The sequence below is a fragment of the Rhagoletis zephyria genome, unplaced genomic scaffold (assembly GCF_001687245.7).
Source record: "Rhagoletis zephyria isolate East Lansing unplaced genomic scaffold, Rhagoletis_zephyria_1.1 Rzeph_scaffold_02225, whole genome shotgun sequence".
Lineage (NCBI taxonomy): Eukaryota > Metazoa > Arthropoda > Insecta > Diptera > Tephritidae > Rhagoletis > Rhagoletis zephyria.
In genome coordinates this window covers 6113-24485 of record NW_016159309.1, presented here as the reverse complement: position 1 = coordinate 24485, position 18373 = coordinate 6113, and the positions used below count along the sequence as shown (strand labels likewise).

General features: G+C 34.2%; 1 protein-coding gene across 1 annotated transcript; it reads left to right on the top strand.

Moving 5' to 3' along the window:
- The first annotated feature begins 152 nt into the window (after positions 1-152).
- Positions 153-15092, top strand: put (activin A receptor type 2 punt). Its single transcript, XM_017620666.1, has 9 exons — positions 153-993; positions 4872-5051; positions 5136-5312; positions 13064-13212; positions 13298-13483; positions 13598-13937; positions 14010-14212; positions 14292-14384; positions 14594-15092. The coding sequence occupies exons 1-9, from the start codon at positions 792-794 to the stop codon at positions 14771-14773; spliced, it is 1710 nt and encodes a 569-aa protein (XP_017476155.1). The 5' UTR covers positions 153-791; the 3' UTR covers positions 14774-15092.
- The last annotated feature ends 3281 nt before the right edge of the window (positions 15093-18373 follow it).

Below are 18373 nucleotides of genomic sequence, written 5' to 3'. Positions count from 1 at the left end.
TCTACTCTCTTCTAACGCATTACAATTCCACAAACGGTGACTGTCAATCATATTCCTAGTGCAACCCATTTCACTCCCACTCACGCCGTTAAATGTGGCGCATTCATGTGTGCCCACTGGGAACAGTTAAAGTACGAAAAGAAAATCTAAAATGACAGCAAAAACTACCTTCAAGTGAAAAGATGCAGCACGAATTCGCGTTAAGTAATAAAATGCGGAAAAACTTTATTTAATGTGAAAAATTGTCGTAGAAACTAGTGAAAGAATTTATTTAAACAAATGGCTAACGAAATGTGAAAAGTAGTAGTGCAAATATATCAGCAGTTATTGCGGAAGAAGCTTCTAAAAATTCGTGTGGTCTTGAAAAGGTCATTGCAGTGCGAGTATAAATGTGCAGTTATGATAAAAAATTGGTTTAATATGTAATTATAAAACCGATTAACGCTTCTTGTCCATAAAAGTGTTAACAAATTTTCTTCTTTTAAATATTTCCGCAATAAAATGTCTATGAATACACTATCGCAACCTCTTCACATCGAAAAAAGCAACAAGCATTGGATACAATAAATAGATAAAAATAAGCCATGAAATTATGAATACAGAATGTTTGGAAATGTTTGAAGTGAAATAAAAGAGGACGTTGAAAGGACTCGCTGGGCGTAATATCGATATTAGATATTACTATATAAGATGTAAATATTGAACTGTACAATAACAATGATTTTTGTTAAGAATGGATGGTGAAAATTTTTACTTAATACATAAATACATAAATTGAATTATCTGTGCCAATGCCGAACTATTGCCAACACAGTCCTCAACAACTTTCCATGCAGCTGCTTCGTCGCCTAAACACCCAAAAACGCTACGTTACCTTTTTAACACAAAATCTTCTGAAAAATTTGAAAATGAATAAAATCAATTCGTTGTGGCGTTCACCACTGATTTCTAAGCTATTGCCGGTGCAGCTCGCGGTCCTGGTGCTGCTTCTAAGTAAGTGACACTTTTTGCATTCTAATTACCATTTATTTCAATTATTATTTTATAGATTTGTTTTTGCTTCCTTAATCGCTAAATTCTTATCAACTACCTATGTATATGATATGTATCAATTTCGAATTTCTTTTGAAACTTTACCATTTATTTTCCTTCTTATAAAGTAGTCTGTTCTAGTACTCCAGGATTAACATATTCCGAAATAGTCAGATTTAGTCTTGAAGATAATGTATGAGAACGACATCTGACAAAATCCCTGATTGACTAATGCCAGTTTCGTTTCTACCGAAAAATGCAACCGTCTCTTTGCCCTCTACGCACAAACACTAAGAAGTAGACGATGAGAAGGCAACATTTTTTGTAGAAACGAAATCGCCATAAATATCGGCTTACGCCGACTCCCGACCTGTGAATGCCGTTTTGGGAACAGACCCACCTGACGTGGACGAGACAGAGCACAGTATCAGGTAGAAACTGTGAACTTTGACCGTCAAAGTGCGTCCAGGACAGAATGCTTCTACAACTAAGCTTAGAGCGTATGAAATTCCAAAAAGGTTTTGGGTTGTCATTAAATTCAGATTCTAGTCCCCTAATGTACTGGTTATACGGAAATTTATCCAAGACATTAAACTGTTTCGCTAAATTAAGGTACTGCTCTTTGAGATAAGTATTGTGCAAGTTTGCCTTATGGCGCTTGTAGCATTTATTCCTTCTACTTTCTGGTTTTTAAGAGGCCTAGATGATAAAACACACAGTTGCTCGGATAGGAGCTCAGACATAGTAAGAAGACACATTTCATAGGAAGCACTAACAAATTTTGAATTGAGTATGTCCTTTATTGCCAGACAACTGGTTAACCAGAATGTAGTACCACAGCCACAAGCTATTGCGCTAGTTATATCAGAATTAATACACCATAACCACAGGTACATATTGTGGGCAGTTTAGAGCATTTAGAATATTTTAACTTTTGAGAGATCTTGCTACATACTGGTTAGGCAGTAAGGCATTGTAATCTCCATCACGAAAATTATAGAAAATCCTATTATTTTGCCTTAAGGGAAGCTCATCAGAAAACTCCAAAGACATGATAAGTGCATTAGAATTCTAATGTAAAAGCATTTCATAAGGTTTTTTGGAGGAGTTCTTATAAAGGGGCTTCTTTAATTAAGGTATTTATTTAAGGTTTGTCTCAAAGCATCTCAAAGCACTAATTCAACCCATCATGGGTAGACATTTTAGAATGGCTTCACTTAAGAAGGCTTACCTAAATTAACTTCTGGGCCATTATCAACAAGTTGTGAGTCGAAATCGTCGTATTTGGTACAGCAGATATTGGGAAATCATGATGTTTTTTTTTTTTGTTCTTCTCGGGCATCATTTCTATGAGAAAACATTTGTTTTATTCTTGTTTTACAGCATAAAACGAGAACGGGCTATAAAACTCGGTAACATATACATGCTGTGACCTTTTTCGACGCTTTTTCATTTCTTTTGAGAATTTGAAGTGTGCACTTTTGTGGAAAAATGGCAAGATTAAGCAAAATATTTATTAAGGAACTAATAGAGTGTTTAAATAGAGTTTAATACATATTTGAAAAGTATTTAATAGAGCAGCTGTTCGTTTAGCGTTGCATGTTTAATCGGCTGCACATAACATGTAATAAAAATTGTCTGCAAATCTACACGTCTGTGGCGAAATGAGTTTCAACCGATCGTTTCAATTGGTTGTCCGTTTATGGCGTCCTTTAGTCGAAATCGAATAACTACTATTCCACTATCAACAAAAGAGTTGCTAATCAATTTTTAACATAAATTTTTTCCAAATGTATACCATGTTGTGTTACTCATACGCCACATCGCCCCTTTTTATAATTTCATAGCCTTTGTATAGATGCACAGTTTATTTATAATACGTTGAATTTATGTAGCTGCTTGATTTTTTTACCTTCCTTTTATTAGCTCGGGATGTAACTATGTAATATTGATGCGCCTAAAAGATGCAGCGATTTCTATTCTCAATTACATACCTGATGACAGTACGAATGTCAATTATAATGGGGAGGTTTTAGTTTTTTAAACTATAATTTTATTATAAACGAATGTAATCCACTAATCAATCAATGCAATCTCCCGTGACCACTGACGTATACTTATTGAGAAGTAATGAATTAAAACCAGAAGGCCTATTGCTTTGGAAAATCAAAAAGATAGACTTCTTAGAAACCCTCTGTTCCACTTCTGCTACGATAAACTTGTGAGTTTCCTATCCGAGTTAACCAAAATAGGCTATTTGCACTATAATAGCCGTGAAACCGTTTCTGGAACAAAATTAAGTCATTAAGAATTTGCCAAACTTTATAACTAATCCCCTCTGTTATAAACTAGGCACCAAGCCCCACAAAATCTACTACAACTTTGTATTTAGATTTATAGCTCATTGCTCATCTTCTATTTTCCCTCCACTTTAGAGCTTTTCCTGTAAATACAAATCGAACCACCCACATGCTACATAAACAAACTTCTATGCGCACATAGTATATACTAAACAGCTGCACAAGCACTACATAAATCGCTTGCAAGCCATCAGCTCCCATTTTAAGCACTGTACCTCTCCTTCACTCCCATAACAAAGCAACTGCTTCACTCACGAAAGGTTTTGTNATGTACATATGAGCGATAGGGTGGTCCAAAATGTCGAATGTCTATGTCGAAAAAAGTATAGCTTCCCCTATTTTTCAATTTGAAATCAAAAAACAGAATACACAAAGATGCTCTAAACGAATGCCCCGCATGCGGAGAGACGCCCCATGACTCACAGCGTCTCTTTGCATGCCCACTGAACGCTACTATACTGACGCCCCTGTCCCTATGGACAGATCCTATCGAGGCTGCAGCTTCCTGAGGCTACCGCTAGTAGAGCTTGACGACACCAATTGAGGGACTAACCGATCTGGGCGGAGTTTTCGTAGCCGCAACAACAACACAACATTAGGGGATGAGAGCATAACAATTCCGACTTCACTCGTACTCATGCATTTTTGGACCACCCTAACGTGCATACATAATATGTATGCACATATTAAATATTGCCATGACATAACATCACAGTACTTTCTTCAGGGAAGTTGTCCTTAGCATAGCTCACTGCGAAATCCTTGCTCGACTCAAATTACCCGCACACTATTCGCATTTACAAGTAGCTAGTATGCATACATATTGACATTTTGCTGCAAAAATGAATGAAAATGTGCGCTTGGATAGATGGTTTGCCCCGCTGAAACAACAGATCAGCTTTGGAGAATGGGTGGCACCACGATAGCCACTGTGTGGCATACGATATGGCTACAAAGTGAAAATTGTGCAGTTGCGGCACACAACTCAACTTTACAATATACGTACATACATATGTATATATCTTCATACTTATGTATTTATGTATGTGCGTTTGAATGAAACTAAGCATGCACTTAGCTTACTGGCCGCCAAATTCCACACGAAACTCTACCCACTTTCTATATAGAAGATGAAAGGGCACCAATACTGTTGATGCGGTAGTTAATACTGCTGCTATGCATTGCAGTACATACATTTTGCATATAGACATGTATATACTAACATTTAGCTAGGTTTGTTATTATTGAAGTCGTTTTTGTTGCATATAAAACCCATTTACACAAATTTCGCTTTTTATGTTGGCTTTTATTCTTATACGCTTTTTTCGTGTTTACTTTCCATTTTATCTCTTTTACGCCCCCCCTTTGACTATCGTTTGATACGTTTTATTATTTTGTAATTTATTATACATATATATGTATGTATGTATGTATGTACACATATGTATTTATTAATTTTCTTTTGATTTGCTCTTGCAGATTTGTCGGTTTGGACACATGGCGCCGTACTGCCAGATGGCCACAGAATCGATTGTGAACACTATGATGAAAAGAACTGCACCAATGAGGGTGATTGCGCGATCAAAGTTGAGCATTGCAAGGTGGAGTCGGACAAAACATCCAGCTGTTATGTGCTCTGGTCAATGGATAGCGCCACAGGTATGCATTTCAATGCTGTTACATGTTGCAGAAATATGTAAAGAATGAAAGATACATGAAAGTGATTTTCATTTTATTTTTTAGGTGAAACAAAAATCAAAATGAAGGGTTGCTTTACAAATATGCATGAATGCAACCAAACGGAGTGTATTAGCAGCGCAGAACTCCGCCAAAATAAATTATACTTTTGCTGTTGCAAGGGTTCTATGTGCAACACCGAACACAAGTGGATACCCACCACCACTGAGGCAACAACCCAAGGTAAGCTAATAGGGACAGTAACACGTTGGTTACTAGGGGCAATGTTGTGAATACCTATAAAAAAAGAAGCATGCACTGACAATCAAAAGTGATTGCATGGTGTTTTTTGTTAATATTTGCAATGTTTTCAAGTTAAATTTTTTTATTTTTTGAAAATATGGTTCATGCGTTTTAAGCGGTTAAAAAATCGCGTTGTTTTTTTAATGATTTTTTTTTATTGCTGACGGAATTTTGCACTTTTTACCATATAAAAGAGAATTTCTTGTAGAATGATATGCGCATGACCGTTTGCAAACAACGAAAAAAATTAGAAAATGAACGCAATATTTTACAAATTGCACTTGTTATATGCATAAAACCGCAAAATCCGTCGAAAAAAAATCATTAAAAATCTATTTTTAGCGGCGTAAAACTTGCACTTGTTTTACTAGAATTAAAAAACCGATCTATCTGCATACTCAAAATTTTTCTAAAAATTCAGATTAAAAAGGTCAAAACTTCGACGAAAATTCGTTGAATTTTTCTAAGTTCTGTATAAAGTTTGAAAGTTTGACTTATGTGGCTTTAAATTAAACTTGAACCATATTTTTATAAAAAAAAAACAAACAAATTTTAACTTGAAAAACATTGCAAATATTAAACTAAAAACACCAAGCACTCACTTTTGATTACCAGTGTATGTACATACTGACGCAAAGGAATGTTTAGTTTTCAAGTTCATGGTGTAAAATCGATTTTAGAAATTGGATATTGAAACCTACAAAAAGGTCGTAACACAATAATGTATGCATGGTTGTGCAAAGCAAATGTTTGCCCAAAGAAAATTGAGCATACATATTTTTAGTTGAGTTAGTTTGCTAGAACACCAATAAATTTACATAGATATGCAGATATTTATCACAAATCTACTGCAGCGAATAAGGACGCAATACAATGAAGATATTTCCTGTTTTGTTAATTTGGCTTCCAGAAATACCAAAATGATATCACAAGTTTTGTTTCTAATTTAGAAAGCAAACCTCCGAGTGAATTTTTTAAACTCTTGTTAAAAATTAATTTTCCTTAGAAAGGTTGTCGAAATGTGTAGGGTACTACATATGACGTATGTCATTAATATGTACACTAAAAGTAAAAAAAAATGAGGTTGAACTTTCATGTTATTGTTATGTGATAATTTAATAAATATTTGGAATTCCCATTTTTGTTAAGTATTTGGCTTAGCACAAATGGGGAGTCCTATAGTCTTACACCGACTCCGAACGGTACATAGCTTTTACGAGGGGCGAACGCTATTAGAATGTTGGATGTTGCTCGAATTCGGAATCGATTCGAAGTCCCACCGCGCAACAGTGGTTCCATATCAACGAAAATCGGAAAAAATTCAATACCTCGCCAACGGACTATATGCATTTTTCCTCACCATCTTGAATTTCTTTAATCTGACTATGGATTTGTAATTAACGTCATCGAAAACCTCTGAAAACTGATCCTAGTCAAATAGTTTGGAAATGTTGCTTGCAAGAAGTTTTTTGTAGGAACATTTAAAGTCCTGACGCAGTCAAATAGGCAGCTTTAGGCAGCTGATTTTATTTCTATCTACCTAGTTGTAAAGAGTGTATACAATACTAAAGTTTATAGTGCTCCGTTTGGAGAAATTTTGAGCATTTTTGTAGGCCTTTAACCCTTTTCGGTCCCTTAACTTTTCTTTTGTTTTACTTTTTCCATGTGACATAAGGAATGCGGTAACCACAGGAACTATTTTTTATATTTTGTATAAAGCCATATCTATATGTAATATAAAAATTCTAAATTATTTACACAGCGTAAGAACCTACAATTCAAACAGTCATTAAAATTATTCAAAAAAATCCATTACTAACAATATACCGATTTCCCCGGTTTTTCTTGAAGAGTTTATAGCATACAAAGAAATTAAATTCAGCTTTTCATGGCTCCCATGCATTAGTCAATTTAGACAAAATATGATAATAAAATACTTTTTAAGTTTTCATCTTTGTGATTTTTTTCCGCTCAGGGACCGTAGTGCGGAGTACACACCTCCAAACACTCAGCTATGGCCATACTTTTAAAGATAGAGGCTTCGAAATTAATATTTTTTAAGCAAACATTTAAGAATAAATGTGAACCTGACTTAAAAAAATTTTTTCGCCATATGGCTGGCAATTGAAAACGTGTGAGTCCTAAGAACAGTTAGTAATTTCAGCGTCTTACGACTCAAAAATGTACTTGGAGAACACTTGGAAAGGTCTAAAAATAATTTAAACAATTTTTTTAGCAAACGTATTTTCCTACATATATACATGTGTACAAGGTTTTTTCTTAACAGCGGTCGTCCCTCGGCAGGCAATGGCAAGCCTCCGAGTGTATTTCTGCTATGAACAACAGCTTCTCATAAAAATACAATCGCCGTTCGGAGTCGGCGTAAAACCGTAGGTCCCTCCGCTTTGTGTGACAACATCAAGGCGCACGCCACAAATCGCAGGAGAAGCTTGGCCAAACACTAACATATGTGTAAGCGCCAACCTATTATATTATTATACATATGTACAAATAGTAGTACTTATTAGAGATAGGCGCGGAATATCGGGACCCGAGGGACCCACGGTACTCTTTTCAAAGTGGCCTGGATCGGACCAAAATCGTTTACCGACACTTGCGATAAGACCCGCAACCTCTGCAAATTCAGAAAATCTTCCTTACAAACGTTGTATGAAATTAGCACATTGTTTTTTAACCGACTTCACAAAAAGGAGACGGTCATCAATTCTTCGGAATATATATTTTTTGCTCTGTATGTATGTTACCGCATAACTTTGGACCACGTTAACCGATTTCTATAATTTAAAGGAAAGGTATTATTGATAACCTTCTCCTTTTTGTGAAGTCGGCGGAAAACATTTTACATCACTTCACAAAGATGGGCATTTTACCCAAAAACATTGGATTTAGAATTATCATCATCTCTTACTCAAGCAAATTTACCAAATAATTACTTGCTAGATGTTTATGGAAAAGCCTTTAATGATGGAGAATCGCCTAAAATGGTAAAACAAAGTGATGAAGTGAAAAAAATGTGCACTAAATTAAAATTTTTCATTTCCACTTCACCATTTCATAGAACCAGAATTTGCCCCAAGAATAAGCATAAAATAAATAATTAACTTTTTTGTTACAAAGAAATTGCTCATGAGAATATAAAATGATCAAATTTTTTTCGGTTATCCTGTTAACCAATTAATTTTTTCAATTATTAAACTTTTGCGCTAACTCATCACACTGTCTCCCAGAGTAAGTTGTCATCAGCTCAAGTGATGATTGACGCTGTCGTACCTTCATACACTTATACATATATAAATATATATATATGCACTTACATCCATACACATTTACACACACAAATATGCACGTTTCTGATGCTGTTGCACAGCCGCTGAAGTGTTCAAATTTGTTGGCAGTTGGGGTTGCAGTAAGCTGTGGGGAAGTACATACATACATACATAACAACAAACAGCACATAGGCATCAATAGCCGTGTCACGTGAGTTTGTTGGAACACGCGCTTTGCTAGCTCTGAGTTTCTGTGGTGGCGCAATGCTATACAGTATTTACCCCAATTTTTACTTTGTTTTGCTTTGCTACTTTGTATCGTTTGGGGTCTTTGCATTTCGGTACCTGAATACGCATACATACTTGTATGTTCATATATACATACATACATACATTCATACACATGTATGTATGTAGATGTATTGCATCCATGGTTGCAACCACACCCGCTTGCTGTGTTGGTTGTTCGCTGGTGCAGCTAATATTGTCGTACCACATTGGCAGCGCGCTGATGTGGTGTTCGCCGCTGTAACAACGTTCACCACCCCCAACTCCAAGCGTTTTGCGCGCGCTAGCTGTGTGAACGAACTCGACAACAAACGTACGAACTGCAAAACAAAACAAAAAAACTGCTCAGGAAAGGATCCCGCAGCAAGCAGTAAGCAGCAAAATTCGCTTCCAGTTGCTTGCATCTCGACTGTTTGGGTGACTGACGTTCAGTTAGTTGCACGTTGTATGCATGTGCTGTAGTATTTTAATGGCTGTTGCGTTGACTGTGTTGTATTTGATTTTTTTGTTTTTATTTTATTTTTTTTCGTTTCTTTCCTTTATATATTTTTTGGTTTTTGTTTCTTTTTTTGCGAATATTTAAAAATGCTTGAAAAGGGGAGCGAGTCCCGTATTTTAGTTTTCCTTGTTGTAGGGTCTTTTTGTGTTCACTTTTCACTTGGAGCACGTTCCTGTGTTCCGTGCCGATTTTTACTTGTTGTATGTTGAATGTATACGGTGCCACGCGTTTGTATGCTTGTGTGACTTGTAAGTGCATGCATATAGAGGTGGTGTATGTAGAAGTTGTTTCTAAAATTAGGGGAGAACTTTCATTTTTGTGCATTTTTTTGGGCTCTACTCGTTCACACATACATACATACATACAGTACATACTTTTATATACATATATGTACATATGTATCTATTACCAAGATGCATACATTCATATATGTATGTACATATACGCTCTTCTCCATTTGGCCACTTGAGCAGTTGTTCACCTGTGGTGTTCATGTGAAGGAAACACTCTTGGCGAAATTTCGTTAGCCTTCTAATTGTTGCTGTGACATATTAGATAATAAAATATATATGCACATATGCATGTATATGAGTATAAGAAATTGAGAGGCTTTAAAATTGCAAATCTTTAAAAGGCATACACTAGTTTTATGATTTATTGGCTTAAGTTTCCATACGAATTTTAAATTTTCAAAAGTAAAGATATGCTTTTCAGCCATAAATTCAGACTATAACCTTCGATCACTCAATTGGACAGGGACTTATGGTTGTAACTTTTTCTTGAAAATTTCCTATTCTTTATTTTCCTTTGAAATTCTTCAGGTTAAGGCAAATGTAGATTTGCGGTTCTCAATTTTTTTTCCTTTCGTAACAACAAAGAACAAAGGGATCAAATAAGTACCTTCAAATAAGCGCCTCAAACTTGCATCAAAGCTGCAGTGAGAACAGGAAAAGAAAAATTGAACATGCTACCAGTTGTTAATATTTAAATTTAGCGTCGTGTTGTTGTTTTTGGTTTTGAAACTGGTACAGTGTTAACAGCCAAGTAATTTTAATAAACCCCATGAACTTCTAGAACAAGATGGCCTTATAAAAAACGTACCCACAGAAATTTCTTATGCTAAGTAGTGTAAAATTTAATATATTTTTCTGCGTCTACCAACTTTGAAAACATTGCTTACAAGGTGAAGGTGTACAGTCAGGAAAATGAAAACATATAGTTATCACCAAAATTAATACGTAGAAAAATGTTGCTAAGAGCAGAAGTCAAGTCTAGGCATAAGGGCCAATTTCAGATGAGCAATTTAAGAACCGATTGATGAAAAAAAATAAAAAATTTTATATATCACGCTTTCATAAATAGACTAAAACGTAGAAAATAATATTTCTCAGTCCTATAGAAATTTTTTTGATAACTTTTGATTTTGAAATTTTAGCAAAAATCATTATAAACTATTTATGAGATTGAAAACGAAAAACGTGGGGCGCATGAAATACAAAGAATTAGATTTAATTGACAATAGTCAAACCACATAACATAGACTTAAAATTTCTACAGTGCAAGTTCAAAATTTCATTTTCATTCTCATAAATTGTTTATAATGACTTTTGCTAAAATTTCAAAATCAAAAGTTATCAAAGCAAATTCTATGGGACTGAGAAATATTATTTTCTACTTTTTAGTCCATTTATAAAAGCGTGGTATATTAAAAAGTTGTTTATTTTATTTATTTTCTACTTTTTAGTCATGTCTGTATAAACTTTTGCTATAGATATTAAAATAATTCAGCGATATTATTAGATTGGTGCACTCACATACATACATACGAGCACCAATTAATTTCATTTAAAGAAATGGCGTGTCGTTCATTTCCGCTGTAGCGTATGTAGTGCATATTTTTAGGCGCAATATATAGCTACTTGCGGCGAGGCGTCATCTACCTCTAGAGTCTTGATATGATACCAGTCGACGAGGTTGATGTCTAGACTTTTATAGGATCTTTGCAAAGCAAAGGTTTTGTAGCACTGCATGGTATCTGGACACACAACAAGTGAAAGTTAATAAAATAGTTGTAAAATATTTATATTCGGATCAAACTGTGTTTAAATGCCCAATGTAGGATATTTGAATATAGAAAATGCAGCCCTGATTTTAAGTACGAATTCATAATTAACTTTAATGCCATTTAATTTTTTATCGGAAATTGGCCCAAAGAGTGCTTAATTTAAACAAAAAAAAATGTTTATAAAAAAGTAGTATTCAAAACAAACTAATAAACTTAGATAGATAACAAAATAAAACAAACCGCAAATAATCTCTATTATATATATATTAAAAAGTAATAACATTAATAAAAAATAAAATATTTTTAAAAGCCTTATAAAGAATTTTCTTTTTTTAGAATAATGCCATCAAAATATAAAAAATTAGAAAAACTAAATAAAAAATAAGAAATTAAATGAATTAAATGAAGAATATAAAATGAATAAAACTAAAAAAGTAAAATGCATTACATTAAAAAACATTAAATGAATTAATTGAAAAAAATATAATTAAAATACATGTTCAAGCCCCTCCTTACTAATACGTCGTCGCTGCACCTGCATTTCCAGTTGACGTCGCTATCATCGAATTTGCATTCACACCGCACTCATCGCACTTTTTTTGTATCTATCCCCAATGCTTTTCGCACATTCGTCATCGTTTTGTTTGTCGCTGCAGCATATTTACCATGCATATGCCTATGTATGTATATGTTTGTACGTACAAGTACATCTTCGCCATCATACTCTTTGCACTTATCATTGTACAATTTATGTAGCTATTTCATAAAATCATTCGACATTTCACCTTCAATTTATTCAAAGTCAAATAGCAGGACATTTCCATGGAAATATTTTATATTTTCTGCATATATATGCCTATTCTATTTAGCCGTAAGAATTAATTACTATTTAGACTTCGACACCTGAAGACGTCGCCAATAAAAATATTTAAAATTTTATCACGCGCTTTGAATTTTTTTGGTAAAACGATTTACAAAAAAGTGGTGAACTGAGGATTGAAAATATTTTCTTACAAAATTGGACAGCTTTAAGTCTCGACACCGTAATGTATGTATAATAGCTTTAATAACATGGGTAGTACGGAAATATAAAACCTAAAATTCTTAAGGTGGGAATTTCTTCAAAATTCTGGGTTTTAATAAACAGTGAAACTAATTTATTGATGTAGATGCTTTTTTAGTTCTATAAGGCATTTAGTGAGTAATCTACCGACCTTTGTACAAATTTAAATTTCGAAATAAAATGAGTTATGTAAATAGTAAATCCAACACTAAAANTCTAAAATTCTTAAGGTGGGAATTTCTTCAAAACTGGGTTTTAATAAACAGTGAAACTAATTTATTGATGTAGATGCTTTTTTAGTTCTATAAGGCATTTAGTGAGTAATCTACCGATCTTTGCATAAATCTAAATTTCGAAATAAAATGAGTTATGTAAATAGTAAATCCAACACTAAAACGAACACCGATTGCATTTACTTTATTTATTTTAACAATATGTATTACTTAATCCATAAATTTACACATTCTTTGTTCTTATTACTCTATCCAGTGCCAAAGGAAAAGACAACCGATAACACCAATGTGATTTACATAGTTGTCTGTGCTGTTGTGTTCGTTTGTTTGGCGCTGTTGATGGCACCATTTGCCTTTTGCTACTACCGCAAGCGTAAACCCACTAATTTCAATGAAATACCAACGGTGAGCCAATTTCCAAAAAATCTGATAATACAATCTCCTTCGGGCTAGTTTTAAGAGCAACATCCATCTATTGTATTTTTTTCAGAATGAAACGGAAGCAACAAATGCCTCACCACTGCTTAACAATCGCCCAATACATTTGCTGGAGTTAAAGGCTAGCGGACGTTTTGGTGATGTTTGGCAAGGAAAGTTGCATAGTCAGGACGTGGCTGTTAAAATATTTCGCATGCAAGAGAAGGAATCTTGGAATACGGAAGTCGATATTTATAAGGTAAAAGAATTTGTAATTTTTATTTTACCAATTCAGCTATACTGAATTTAAACTTGCTTTAACTTACATATGTAAAAATATTTGGAAAACCCTAATTTCTCAACATTCTTGCAGCTACCACGCATGCGACATCCAAATATCTTAGAGTTTCTTGGCTGCGAAAAGCACACGGAGAAAGTACAACTCGAATATTGGCTTATCTCTGTTTACCACCCGAATGGTTCGCTCTGCAATTACCTGAAATCGCACACGTTATCTTGGCTGGAGCTGTGCAAAATTGCCGAATCGATGTCCCAAGGTTTAATGCACTTGCATGAGGAAATTCCGGCCAGTAAGACGGACGGCCTAAAACCATCCATAGCACACCGCGATTTCAAATCAACCAATGTGTTGCTGAAAGGTGACTTAACAGCATGCATTGCTGACTTTGGGCTGGCTATGGTCTTTCAGCCGGGTAAGTACATGAAGATGGACATTTTTAATTTTTAACTTTTATTGTCATATTTTTTCCATTTCTCGGCTATAGGGAAACCATGCGGCGAAACGCATGGTCAAGTAGGCACACGCCGTTACATGGCGCCGGAGGTGCTTGAGGGTGCTATTAATTTCAATCGTGATGCCTTTTTGCGTATCGATGTGTATGCGTGCGGTTTAGTTTTGTGGGAGATGGTGTCGCGATGCACTGCTGTGGGACCTGTTGGCGATTACATGTTGCCATTTGAAGCTGAGGTAATTGAGCGGAGTTCTTTTTGGTTGTTGTTATGTGTTACATTTTTGTTTTTAAATATTTTAATCTGTTTATATTTAGCTTGGGTTACGTCCAACATTGGATGAGATACAAGATACTGTAGTGACAAAGAAACTGCGACCACGTTTACTAAATACATGGCGTACGCATGCAGTAAGTACATTTCTTATTTTAAAAATAAACTCGAAACTAGGTAGTACTATATGCATGCCATTTAAATGTTCAATTGATTTTGTGAAGATTTTGAAGTTATGGCAATTTGAGCGCCTATGTGGAACAGATGTTCCCATTTACTTCAAATTGCAGCAATTAATAATATTTAAAACAATTTCACTCATATTTTGCTTATTTTTATTTTACAGGGTCTTAACATCTTCTGTGACACCATGGAGGAGTGCTGGGATCACGATGCTGAAGCACGTCTTTCTTCATCGTGCGTAATGGAGCGTTTCGCACAATTGTGCAAATATACCACAACACCGCTGCTAATAGAAAACAATACAAATTGCGAGGAAGAGCGTCTGACTTCAAATTGCTTATAGAAAAGGTATTAAATCACTTCGATTATGTTGAAGTGATTGCCAGAGCATGTGTTAAGTCTATTTAGTTTAGAATAATAAGTTACATCATACGAGCTTGCGTATGTGTTTTTCATATCTATACATACAGCCCGCGACAAAACGAAGCACCTCAAGATTTTGATCAGTTTTGACTATTTTTTTTTTTTGTTTGAATTTTTTTGTTTGTTGAATTTTGTTTTGTTTTTATTTCTTGGTTTACAATTTTTATTGCTAGAACACAAGTGAATTCAAACATTTATTTAGGAAATTACATACATAACAATTACAAAAAAAAGTCACTATTAATAAAATACAGGGCCGGACAAAAGTATTGGCACAGAGAATTTTTCGCAATGTATTCAATTTTCTATGCAGATTTTTTAGAGTTTGCAGTTTTATAGCTCATCTAACTTTAGTTTAAGAAAGTGAAAGTTTGAAGTTGTTAAAAAATCGCGTTGATTTTTGGCAAGTTTTTTTTTACTCAGGTTCTTCCACAAAAAGTAGTCCGACAAATATTTTTTGTATGGAGAAAATGAGCAACACCTTCCGAAAATCAACGCGATTTTTTAGAAACTTCAAACTTGCACTCTTTTATACTATAAAACTGCATACTAAGAATTTTTCTAAAAAATCTGAATAGAAAGTTGCATTAGTGTGCTAATTTATTGAATTTTCCTGAGTTTTGCACAAAGTTTAGAGAATTTTTGTATGCTTTTTGGTTTGGGATAAACAATATTTTTATAAAAAATTAGCGAAAATAAATTAGAATAAAAAACTTTGCATATATTGTGAAAAATTCTCTGTGCCAATACTTTTGGTCCGACACTGTGCTACTTACTAAATCCGCTTAGCTGGTATTACGACTTTACTTGTTGGTCGAAGATCTATTTTGCGCGTACGTAAGGAATAAGCGGGTGGAGTTGAGAGAGGCTCTTCTCCGTTTAAACGTGAGTGATGTGTATTTGCCGTCATCACAGATCCTACTGCGCCTTCAGCCGGCAAACTGGTGCCCGTTGCAGGGGCTGGAAGAGATTTGCGATCACGGGGTGCATAATAACATTGCCATTGTGGATCATTCGTATTTTAGGGTTGGACTTCTAATCAGTTATTTATTCAGTTCTGTTAACAAGTACCTTTCTTACGGCTCCAGCACTTGCACCAGTTGCCACTTGTTTCGGCTCGTTTCCGGTGTTTATAGTTGCCTCTAGATTTTTGTGACGGTTTTGTGATGCTATTTTTTGTGAAGAAGCTATGGTTGCAGCTAAAGGATATGTTGGGGAACGTCTTAAGGCTGCTGTTTTCATACCGGCCCCCCTAGACGACTTGGTCGTGCCATCTTTTGTCGCGGGCTGTGCATATGTATGTATGTCGATATACATAATACATACTTAAATATACGTATACTGTTAGAATTGATACATTTTAAAATGTATATTTAATAGTTTTACGTTTACTAAATAGTAAGATAAGTAAATAGTATATAAATGGAGCGATCAGTTTAAAACATAAATCAATAATGTTACAATGATGCACCCACATATGTATATTTGTTAATTGTATACATACAGTGACATACAAAAGAATTGTTAGTAAATTTCTCGCAATATATGCAACATTTTTTTTCTAATTTATTTTCGATAATTTTTTATAAAACTATAGTTTATCCTAAACCAAAAAGCATAAAAAACTCCAAACTTTGTGCAAAACTCAGGAAAATTCAATAAATTTGCATACTAAAAAAGTGCAAGTTTGAAGTTACTAGAAAACCGCGTTGATTTTCGGCAATTTTTTTCGCTCAGGTCCTTCCATACAAAGTATGTTCGACAATTATTATTTGTATGGAGAAAATGAGCAACACCTTCCACTAGCAGCTTCAAACTTGCACTCTGTTATACTAATATTGAATGGGCTATGCAACTGCACACTAAAAATTTTCTAAAAAATCTGAATAGAAAGTTGCAAATTAGTATGCGAATTTATTGAATTTTCCTGAGTTTTTCACAAAGATTAGAGATGCCATTTTCATGGTTTTTGATGTAGAATAGGGCGGTCCGAAAATGGGTGTGAACCAGTAAAGTCGGAATTTTTATGCTCTCACCACCTACGATTATGGGTGCACTTGTTTCGATATAGAACAATCTTAGGGGGTGAGAGCATTAGAATTCCGACTTTACTGTTTTTGGACCACCCTNGGTGTGAACCAGTAAAGTCGGAATTTTTATGCTCTCACCACCTACGATTATGGGTGCACTTGTTTCGATATAGAACAATCCTAGGGGGTGAGAGCATTAGAATTCCGACTTTACTGTTTTTGGACCACCCTAGTGTAGAATGAACTATATTTTTGTAAAAAATTATCAAAAAAAAAGAAGAAAAGAAACGTTGCATATGTTGCAAAAACTTCACAGTGCCAATACTTATGTTCGTCACTGTATGTATATGACAATTTGATTTTGTTGAAACTAAATATTGTTTTCGTGCCTTTTTCTGTTATCTAATTAAGTAGTTTCATTCACATCATATTTCGCGCACTTTCTACTGCCATTTGTGATGTTTTGTTTTTTTATTTTCATGCATAGTAATATACTTACGTCTAGCATCTCCATTAGCATTTTATTTGATTTCAGTAATATCACATCATTTTAAAGTTAAAGTTAAGTTAAAGTTAGTAGTTTTTAATCACTGATTATACATATTAAAATAATTTTTTATTGTGCAGTTAAATTTTTTTTTGCAAATTTATAGTTTTTTAAAAGTCATGTGCAAGTTTGTTTAGACTTCTTCCCAATGTTGAAAATAAAAATACACGCAGTAGTTTTGATAACTTTGCACATGGAAAATTGTATTTTGCTATTTTACTAGAATAAAAATTACTTCTTAATTTCTTATCAGTTTGTTTCAATCCAATTCATTTTGGTTTATGGCCTTGTGTGTTTATATGGTTCTAGTTTCTTTTACTTATTTTTATTTTTTTAATGTTTCTCCGATTCTGTTGGTTTTTATTTTTTGGCGAAAACTATTTAATGCGCCAATAAATACGTTTATATTTTGTATAAGTCTCACATTCAGACTATCATTAAAATTGTCACGACAAATAGCAAATATTTTCATTTCTATGTAACGAAAAACAAAATTTTTGCTGGGTCCCCTAAAAAGATCTCGTTGCCGCGAAATTTTGTATATAAAAATCCTTCATAGATATAACTAAGAAAATTTGAGCACGAAAACCTTCGGAATATATAGCAAAAGCAAACGAAAACGAAGTGCCGACTCAAAAGCCTTGCATAGCGAACTATGAATATTTTTACGGTTACGGGTTTTACCGTTATTAACTCGAATAACCCCAGCGTGACCATATGATTACGTAAGTTGTATTTTTCGAAAAAATAAATAACGGCAAACTGAAGGAAATATTTTTTACTAGTCTTTTTCATTTAATAACACCTCATCGAAGATAACTACGTTTTTATTTTTCATAAAGTGTCTACGTGATCCTTATCCCTATAAGAGGCAACCTTTAAAATATTTTCGAAATCCGAGCCAAAAAAGTTCTGGTCGTATTCGAGTTAAAAAAAAAAAAAA

What these genes read in the sequence shown, in the direction of transcription:
- put (XM_017620666.1), top strand. Translation starts at nt 792, where the DNA reads ATGCCGAACTATTGCCAACACAGTCCTCAACAACTTTCCATGCAGCTG. An exon ending in ATTTCAATGAAATACCAACG is followed by an intron (nt 13,213 to 13,297) that starts GTGAGCCAATTT and finishes TATTTTTTTCAG; the next exon opens with AATGAAACGGAAGCAACAAA. An exon ending in GGCTATGGTCTTTCAGCCGG is followed by an intron (nt 13,938 to 14,009) that starts GTAAGTACATGA and finishes TCTCGGCTATAG; the next exon opens with GGAAACCATGCGGCGAAACG.